At 37.5% G+C, this 10,402-nt stretch overlaps 1 protein-coding gene across 1 annotated transcript; it reads left to right on the top strand.

Annotated features, from left to right (window-relative positions):
• Nucleotides 1–5,312: 5,312 nt before the first annotated feature.
• BDKRB1 (bradykinin receptor B1) lies at nucleotides 5,313–9,794 on the top strand. Its single transcript, XM_009280811.1, has 2 exons — nucleotides 5,313–5,419; nucleotides 8,109–9,794. Exon 2 carries the CDS (start codon nucleotides 8,162–8,164, stop codon nucleotides 9,245–9,247), a length of 1,086 nt encoding a protein of 361 aa, XP_009279086.1. The 5' UTR covers nucleotides 5,313–5,419; nucleotides 8,109–8,161; the 3' UTR covers nucleotides 9,248–9,794.
• The last annotated feature ends 608 nt before the right edge of the window (nucleotides 9,795–10,402 follow it).

Raw genomic sequence — 10,402 nt, forward strand, 5'->3', positions numbered from 1 at the left:
ATGACCTTTAAAGGTCCCTTCCAACCCAAACTATTGTATGATTCTATGATAACCAGTATAATCTTACAAGTAGAAGAAACTGAGAATATGAAGGAGAGCATCACCTAACTGCCTTAGAAATCTAACCGAAGCTAACAGGAGTCTTGAAAGTTCAGAGTATTCAAGAATAGCCTTTTCAGGCTCTAATAATACCTATACTTTTTTTGTAGAGTTAATCCGAGTGATTTTAATACAAGATAGATCATAAATCCAGTCCAATTGGGGAAAAGCTGAGTTTACAGAGAAGATAAACTCATAGTGTACTGAATTGTCAGTATGCACTTTTAGCTTTAGGAACCTTGATTGAAAACTGAGTTGGAGATGATCATCTATCTTCTGAAACTAACAGAGCCTTTGTTCTTTTCAAAGCATTTAAGGTTACATCCTTAAAACCACCAAGGGAAATGGACTTTGGTGACATAAGTAAACTCAGATTGCTACTGCATGGTCTTTATTCATCAGAGCTTGAATGGAGCAATAAAGTTCTATTTAAGATGGAAAATTTGCATTAAACCTTCAAATAATTAAACCCAAAAATGCTCTAGAAATGTGCGGATGTGCTATAAAAACTATGGGATTTAGATCACTGTAGATGATTTATAGACAGTTTCCATAGGTTTTCTTTAATAATCCAGTATAATCCTATGTAATAAATACTTCTATTGTTCATTATTTAAATTGTCCAAGACACCTATGATGAAACACTGGAGATAACAGAAAGCCTTGCAGTGTTATCAATACTGTCTCATTCACGAGCATGCTGTTCACACAACCGTTAAATAAAAGGAACTCCATATAGAGGTTATTGAGGTAATGGAAGAGATTTTTGAGTATTTGGTACTGAGAAATAAAATATAAAAATGTTATTATATTAATATGACATTAATTTAAGTCATGTAAATATATAGACACATTATTTTGCTATGCAGTAAGCATGTACAACAGAAAATAAACTACTTTAAGAAATGAGATTTGCTGGCATTTTCTTCTCTAGCCCGTATCCTGTTACTCAGGAATGACTTGTCAGAAGTGCAACTGTTGCAGGTACTTTCTTTCACTTCCTGTTGTACCAATGGAAAGTGAGCCAAAACCACAGAGGTTTAGCTACTTTCAAAGCTTTGGTTCAGCTTTCTTTTCAGGGCACATTTCTGAGCAGTGCTGACCACTGTCAGTCCCTTTGGAGGTTAAAATCTGAATTAAGGCAGCTAAGGATACTGAAACCTTTTCAGTAGCTTTTCTCTGCCCGCTGGTAGCTCAAGGTCCCACGAAACAGCAGATATTACTTTTTTTGTGATGACCTAGGGTACATAAGGGCCTACAGGTGCTGTTTGCAGGATGGACCCTCTGCCTAAAGCCTTTACTCTTCTCTCAAAGCACACAGACACCAGCAGCAATGGAAAGTCCCTGCACCAGCCTCTGCAGACCACAGAATGCACAATGTCAGCTCACAGACTGTTTAATTCACGTTCTTGCCCACTTTCCAACACAATCACACATTGTGCAGTATTCACATGTACCATTTATGCAGATAACAAAGAACCCCAAGAAATAAAGTGCAATGTCTAAGCTACATCTTACCTACTGGCAGTTTACAGTCACACTCAGACACTTGGCTCTGTCCTGTTCTCACAGAAACAAGGCAAAATATGAGAAGGGTTCTCGATAAAATGCAGGCAGACTTTGTCCTGAGGATCTCAGAGCTGGAGATGTCAAACTGTAATCACATCACCTTTTTATTCCTCTTTATCCTGTCCCCCTCCCACAGCTGATCCCATCTTCCCTTTTACCTGAGGCTGCTACATCTTTTATTGAGACTTTAGCCACGCAAACAGCTGACTCCTCATTCACTCCGATGGAGGTGGCTGGGGACCACTGCCAGAGGAACAGCAAGGATATTAACAGCCAGTTGATATTTCTGGCCTGCAGTAAGTATGGGCAGGAATAATTCTTATCTTTTCAGTCTTTTTTTTCAGGTTGGTTATTGGTTTCACCTGAAATCTAAAATTAATGATCTTAAATGCTGTTAGCACAAAGACTTGGTGCTTGTTCTGGACAGGACAAGGTTGCTCTTTTTTGGGCAGGGTTTCTGTGGAGAAGTCAGGAACTCAGTTCAGGTTACCCAAATCCCCAAGTAGCTCTTTAGCCATTCGATCACCGTTTCCCTCCTTTCTTCCATCAGCACATTGTGGGTTTCCAGCCTATACTAGTTCCTTCCATATTTTGCTGCTTTAACCTCTGTGAACTATAGTTATAGAATCATAGAACCATAGAATAGTTTGGGTTGGAAGGGACCTCTAAAGATCATCTAGCCCAACCCCCCTGCCGTGGGCAGGGACAGCTTCAACTAGATCAGGTTGCTCAGAGCCCCGTCCAACCTGGCCTGGAATGTTTCCAGGGATGGGGCATCCACCACCTCTCTGGGCAACCTGTGCCAGTGCTTCACCACCCTCAGCGTAAAAAATTTCTTCCTTATATCTAGTCTAAATCTACCCCCCTTTAGTTAGTTGGGCTTGATTATTACTGCACTGTGATGCTACCAGGATGATTTATTAAGAATTGTAAATCACTGCAGCAGAGTTTAAGCTCTCCTTAGCAAACACTGTCTATAGCTTATGTAAAGAAATCCAATCAAGCTGAACAAAGAATTTTACATCACAAAGGTCTCATCAAAAACCTTTTCTCCTGTTCCAGAATAGATGAACAGTTATAGCAGATAACTATGTTGATTTGCAAACCGTTTCCATAAAGAAAATCAAACTGTTAAAACATACTGTCTCAAAAAGATAATTTGTTCAGATCATAAAAGGCTCCAGCTATGTTAAGAGGAAGATTTTTAATGGCTGAACTGTTGGACCAAGATCCAGAACTCTGGAGACCTTTTGGATTTCTGCCTACCACGTAATGTGTGTAATAATTGAGCAAACAGTCTTACCTCTGCCTTCATCAACATATTTGTTTAATCTTTCTGATCAGAGAGGCCCAGTTAGCATTTGTAAATTCCTATGCAGATCTAGAGAATGTGTCCTTTTTGCAGGAAAGTCAACACAGACAGGGTGGCTGAAGATCATATAAGCTTAAAACATAAACTAATGTGCTGTTAGTATCCCGAATTGAAGGCACCAATAGACAGACATGTTTTAAATATGTATGCACAGCAAAAACCTTTTATCTGTTGACTCTAATACAGATGTTTTTAAACTTAATCCTTCACATTCCTTTAATTTGTGGTCCATTACATCTGTGCAAACTGTAAAACGTTACCAAATCGTTATATGCTCTCAACAGGTTGAAATGAAGACCCAAGTTGCAAATAAATAATAAATTAAATCCCTTTTTTTGTATAAAGTTACAGTTTCTTATGTGGACTCGTTCTAAGTTGTTTAAGAGCTGGAGCTACAGCAGTGCCTATTTGTTTCACTATTTTCACCAAATATATAGACTCCCAATTTTTAATCTCTCTCCACTACTGTTAAAAAGTTCTAAAGATGGCAATGAAAAACAACAGAAAATAAGAAACTAGATTTACAAAGAGGAGTTGGATTTACAAACCAATATTTTGATCCCATTTTGAAGTGATGAGTTTCATAAAACTATGTTATTTATCGTTTAAATTTTAGATGCAACTGCAGTTTTCTATTCAGAGTCTGTGAGTAAATGTGGATGTTGGCGGCTCCTAGAAATTCATGTCCAAGAAAGGACAAATTCCAGACTTCTTGTTATTGCTCAAACATTCTTCTTTATGGAAAAAATAACTTAAACACAGAAATTCACTAGCGTAAGCAAAGAGGAAGTTTTGGAAAGGCTGTGATGAAGATCTGTTGTATTGCACTTACCTTAATGAGTCAGCGTGGGATGTGTTGTTTAGAGATTGATCTCCTGTAGGTTATTAGGATTCCTTAGGTAACATGTAATTCAAAAAATGTTGTGTTTCAGGTCTTCACCAAAATAAATGTTTTGATCCAGATATTAAAATAAAATAATTTTGACAGAAGTGAAGCATATAGCTTCATTTGAGATTTATTTCTATACTGTTTTGTTTATTTAATAAAATAAGTAAAAGTTTAAATAGAATACTGTTTAAATAAAAGATGTATTTATACATTTTAAATCTTCAAATTAAATTTTGGGTTCTTTAACATTTTCTGCAGTGTGATGGTGTTAACCAGAACAATTTTTTGAATTTGTCAATTTTACCAGTGTTTGCATAACTCTAACTTAGTATCTTTTTAATGAATAAAAAGTTGGAATAAAAGTATTTATCATGATGATAGAGAAGTTCATAACAAGATATCACCGTGCAGCCTCGCATGGCTTTTCATTTTAACTCACTTATCAAACAAGAATGGACACAGTCGAATAAGAATTCAGAGAGATGGTACATGTATTGGATAGGTAGCCAGTGGGAAGAATGTCTTCATATAAGTAAATAACATTCCAGTCCCTTGATAATTTCTCACTGTTTTTTAAAAAGAAGTTGAAAAAACCTATTGTTTACACAGATATACTTAAGGGAGATTTATATTTAAAATCTGAGATGCATCAGATACGAATTTTTTTTAAATACTGTTCTAATCAGAGGAGAACCAGAATGAAAAAGATAATTAGTAAACAACCAGTCTCAGGCTACAAGGTCCCAGCAGGTAATCACATAAAAAGAAGATTATTTATGGGTGCAAGCCTGAGAAAATACAGCAGTCATCATGCACTACTGAGAAGTAATGTTCACAGAAATTCATGCTCTAGACACCTAAAGTGGGGTGCAAAAGACATCAGTTTTCAAAAACGGTGGAAAGGCTGACGCTGGGTTTAGTGGGTCCAAGTTTCAGCAGCCCTTCCCGTACACCTATTCTGCTTCAACCCCAGCTCCTCGGCATGGTCCTCCCCAGGCTGGCAGAGGAAGGAGCTCCCACCACAACAAAAACCTCATTCAAAGTTTGTCTTTGTGTGCATTGGCACTGAGAGGGCATTTCAGAGCTGTTGATAAAATTGTTATTGTTACAGACATCGTTAATCATACAAAGGAACTTTTAATTGCCAAGGACCTGTACTTGTGAGCTTTATTTAGTGGTCACAGGATAAGAGTCAGGGCATATGGCTTATATGATTTCACAATAAAAAGAAAATATTTCACGTGCCTTGAAAATTACTACAGCTGACATTCGGAGAAGTTTAAAAAAAAAAAAAAAATCCTGGGGCTTTCTTCCAAAATGTAACATCACACACATGATACGTGGCCAACAAAACACTCAGACAGCACTCACTCAGCCAGTCGTGCCTCAGGATGCATCTTTGAACTCTCTCAGTAACCTCTGTACTGCTCTTTACCAACCATTTCTGAATTTGAAACTTTGCCTAAATTGCCAGGAAGGACAAGAAGTAGGTATGTCTATCTGTTTTTAATGTCTTACCTTTATTAAAATTATTTCACATGCTTTTTATATAAAAAAATCTTTTGTGCTTTCAGTTCTGATCTGTGCAGTCTAGTAAGAGTTTCCCTTTCTTTTTCGCCATGAAACTAACTCTGAAGGTCAGCATTAGTTCTCTCTAGTTGTTTAAAAACATGATTAATTTTATGCAATTTCTTTACAGCTGAACATACTTGGCTGATTGCAGAATTTTCTCTTTCAAAGTAATCTTTACTTTTAAGATTGTTCCCAAAGCTCAAGTTGTATTTATTTAGTGCTTCCAGAACACATGAACCTAACATGTATTAATAGTAATAATGATAATAGATTCACTGTACATGGAAATTAATCAGAAATTAGTTCAAAGTAGGAAAAATATGTTGTTATTTGCATAAAAGATGACTGGAATGTGTTAAATACATAAATTGAAAACCATTCATGTGGCTAATTGCCCATTAGCACTAAATACTTAAAAATACTTACAGAAGAAAATTGCCCTTGAAGAAGAATTCAAATTAAGCAACTGAAAATGAATTGCATTTTCTGTCAAGAAGACATCTGGAGCTCTAAGTTTATAACACGCTTGTGGCTTGTGGTAGTGCTTGGACATTGGCTAGTAGTCTCTGAAGAAATTTTCCTGATGACAAACTCTACAGAAACTTCACGTACATTGCTAGCTGAACAAGAAGTCACATTTAGCTGTGGCTAAAATCTAAGTTGCAATGGAAAGTAAATGTTCCTGAAGTTTTTGGTTTAGCCCATCATGAATGAATTTGTGGCTCCAGCCCACAGATCACATACAAAGTGTGCAAAGCGACTGGAGTAAACTGATAGCAAGAAATCATCAGAAAACGGGCAAGCAAGGAAAAGAAGCACTTCTTCTTCCTCTATATTTAGTAAAAGTAATAATTCTGTTTACAAAAGGAAACGTTTAATTGATATCTTTCTTTTACATTATTGTTGACGTTACAGATTTCCTTCCATTACTCTCACACCTTAGCCAGCCCTCTGCTATAAAAAGGTTAGATTCCTGCTATCTCACAAATAGCCTCTTGCTGTCTCACAAGTAGCCTCTTTGATGCTAATCATCCATTTATTTGCTTTATATATCTTCTCTGCAGTTTTAGAACCTCCCAAGTTATCTTAGTTTGCATGAGACTGTCAGTGAACTAGATAACATTCAGACTGTTGTGAGGGAAGACGTTCAAAGCCGTAGAGCTGTGTTAACTTGAGTTGTAGCCCAGTTCCCTGACAAGACTGCCAGCTTGAGGGAGTTTATGAACTCAGATAAAACTTTGCTGCTTACTTAATTCTGCAGTGATGAAAAATGTTCTGTGCATTAAATACCAACTTGCATGATGTGGAATATTAGTACGTAACTAATTGCTAAAGGCATTACAGAGATAAGTATTGCAAGCTGCTCAGACACAGAGATCACTAAGGCTGTACACATATGTAAAAGAGATGAATGATGGCCATAAATGCTCTCTTCAGAAACACCATCCTTAGCTATCTCCTTGGTGTAAAAATACAGAAACTGAAAGAGCAGAGTTAAATAGCTGTAGCAGAAAGTTAACATTCAGGATGACTGATTGCAAGATACTGATTTTTTTTTACATGTGTTTTTTTATTATTTACATGCTCCACTTGGATATGAAATCCTGACATGTTAGATGTCACCACAGCCTCAGTAATGCCTTGCCTACCATAATGATTCTGAGACTGAATGCCTGTCAAAAACAAGATCCAGGCACTATGGTCCTGCATGACACCACCAGGAGAATAAATTCACCACAGGAGGCAGCTCTGGCAACCCAGTGGAATTTCACTGGGGGATAACGTTTTATCCATGCTCTCATTCCTATGCAATCTTGCATGGAGTTGCCAGAGAGAAATAAAGGTATTACCAGTGCTATAAAAGCCTAAAGGCTTTGGAGGCTGGGGCTGCCTCTCTCCAGCTGAACTGGGATGAAATTTTTGAACTGGAGAAGCGTACTGTGAATTTGGAGCTGCAGAGGCCTTCCCTCCAGGCAAGATTTTGAGCATAAGATTTTAGAGGAGTCAATGTTTTATTATTACAACTGCTGACATGTGAGGGCAATAAGCTGTCTAATCTAACGGTAATTTTGAACCTAAAGTTCAGGATGGGAGGTACTAAGAGGGAACAAAAGAATGCAAAGTTAAGCAAACAAGTGATGGACACAGAGAGTGAATAGCATTTCCAGTTTTGGGGAAATGGGCATCATCCTGCTAAAGTTATACATAGCACGGAAAATAAGAGTAAGAGAAAGGGCAGGGAAGGGTGCAAAGCTAGCTTTGTGGCACCAGCGTGACTCACTCTACTCTCAGGGAGCTGGAATTCAGCTATATCTGTTTCTGTCATCAGTCTGGAGGAGACATACAGAACTACTTACACTAAATGGGCACTTTCCTTCCTCGATGCCGCTTTAAACAATGGCAGCAAAGAGAGGAAATTTCATAGGATGTAGAGGAACTTCTATCCTCGCCAATACTAGGAACATTTCTCACCATTGCACATACGAAGCATGGATTGATCTAGCCTATAATAATCAGTGAGCACTAATACAGAATTTCCAGCAGTTAAATATTTGTTACACCACTGATAGGAGACAACTTTTAGAATTTTATGCCTCTTTTTTGCAGTCCCTTTCTCTCATTTCAAAGAGGTCTCCTGTTCACTTCAGAATTTTTAAAAAATGACTGAAACTCCTCTACTGAGTGTTCCCTTCTCAAACCAGAGTGAAAACAAGAGCAACTCAACCACTTGCCCAGACTTGAAAGACTGGTGGGAAATCGTGTACTATATAGTACCCAAGTATATCAACACCATCTGTGCTATTGGAATGCTTGGAAATGCATTTGTTCTCTTAACTTATTCACTGCAAAAGGGCCCTGTGAAGATAGCTGAAATCTACCTTATGAACCTAGCTGTTGCTGATCTTATCTTCCTCACGTGCCTCCCTTTCTGGGCAGAGAACATCAAGAATGAATTTAATTGGCCGTTTGGCAATTTCCTTTGCCGTAGCACCAGCACATCCATCAGCCTAAACTTATACACCAGCATCTACTTGCTAGTGGCGGTCAGCGTGGATCGCTATTTGACTTTTGTTCATACCTTGAACCACAGAGGGATACGGAGCAAAACTATGGCCAAAGGGATCTGCTTGCTCACCTGGTTCTTCGGCATGCTTCTCAGCATCCCAACCTTTATGTTTCGGACTGTGAAACACTTTCCCCTGTGGAATATTTCAGCATGCGCTTTAGACTTCCCCACCCCATCGTGGATAACAGCGGAGAGCCTGGTATTCAACATAGTGGGGTTTGCTTTGCCAGCTACAGCAATCATCTTCCTTAATTGCTCTACCCTTTGCTCCCTACAAAAACAAGCAAGGGAACGAAGAGGACTCAGAACAAAGAGTTGCAAGGAGCACAAAGGCACAAAGGCTACAAGGTTGATCTTCGCAGTGGTACTGATGTTTCTTTTGTGCTGGACTCCTTACCATTTTTTTGTATTCCTTGATACATTATACCAGACAGAAGTGATCAAAGGCTGCTTCTGGGAGGAACTGCTTAACTTTGGTGAGCAGTTTGGTTATACTCTGGCTACCACCAACAGCTGCATTAACCCTGTGATTTATGTCTTTGTTGGGAAATACTTCAGGCAAAAGGCTGTAGAAGTTTTTTCACAGTTTATTCCCTCTGGATTTCCTTTGAGCTGGGTGTCATTCAAACAAAAGCCTTCATATTTCAACTCGTTTCCAGTCAGGAGTAGTTTAACCTAATGGTTCTCGGTTCCATCTTCATTTTGATATTACAGCTTATTTCAAATGACATTAAAAATTAATATGAATTGCACTGATCTGGCATTCACAGACTAAGCTAATTATTTATTAAAGTAAATCACTTTACTGCTCATTTGTCCACAGGTTTGCTTTTCTTTTTCTGTGCTATCCATCCAAATGCATAACAAGTGATACCAAAATTTTATACCAAATAATCTAACATGTCATCAATTACCAGTGGCTTGAAAGAAAATCTCTCTTTGACAAGATATCAGAAGTCTGGTTTCTTTACAGAAAGCCATAAGCTGGCTGAACATTTTACTGCATTGTATCTGTGATGACAACTACTATACCACCAATAACATTATACATCAAATTATAACATGTATTACAGAGCAAATATGAGCTTAACCTTCAGCTGATAGCTGCGTTTGAGCAATTATAGAATAGCTCTAGTTATTTTTAACAATATTTTAAATGGTTTGCACTTTCATGGTAATATGGAAAATTTGAATAGTTTTTTGTGCATTTCAAATATATTCGTATTTGAATATATTTTATGCAATATATGCATAAATATTGTACAAGACAATGTACCAGAAAATAAATGTACATAAGCTGTAAAAAAAGCAAAGCAACCCGGTATCCACCTCAAAATCTGACTTGTTTTTTGATTCAGTAAAATGTTACACAATTACTCATCAAGTACGTAAAGATTCTTTTTATTTTTTATATATGAAAATATCAGTGATGGCCATTGATACTGTATTATTTTGGAATATCTTTCATCTGAGGCAAATCCTTAGATACATATTTATATTTTTATGAATCAAAATTAATAAACTGCATAATGTCCCATTTTACACCATAGTCTTGTTCTTTCTTATATTTATTTTGTATTTTGTCTCTTTCCCTGTTCCTTTGGGGAAGAGCAAATATACAGTTCTGTGATTAAAAATCCTTGCTGCTACCAGAATATAAACTCTGGTGGTGGTAGCAGCAGTAGCAGTAGCAGCAGCAGTAGTAGCAGTCGTAGTAGTAATAATGACACAACAATAATACACCAGACAGGAGATAAGAAGAAGGAAACTTCTTTTCCATTACAGCCACAGTTGCAGAACAGACTTAAGACAACTGAGATATCTGTTCCCATAA

The sequence above is a fragment of the Aptenodytes forsteri genome, unplaced genomic scaffold (assembly GCF_000699145.1).
Source record: "Aptenodytes forsteri isolate BGI_AS27 unplaced genomic scaffold, ASM69914v1 Scaffold193, whole genome shotgun sequence".
NCBI classification, from domain to species: Eukaryota; Metazoa; Chordata; class Aves; order Sphenisciformes; family Spheniscidae; genus Aptenodytes; species Aptenodytes forsteri.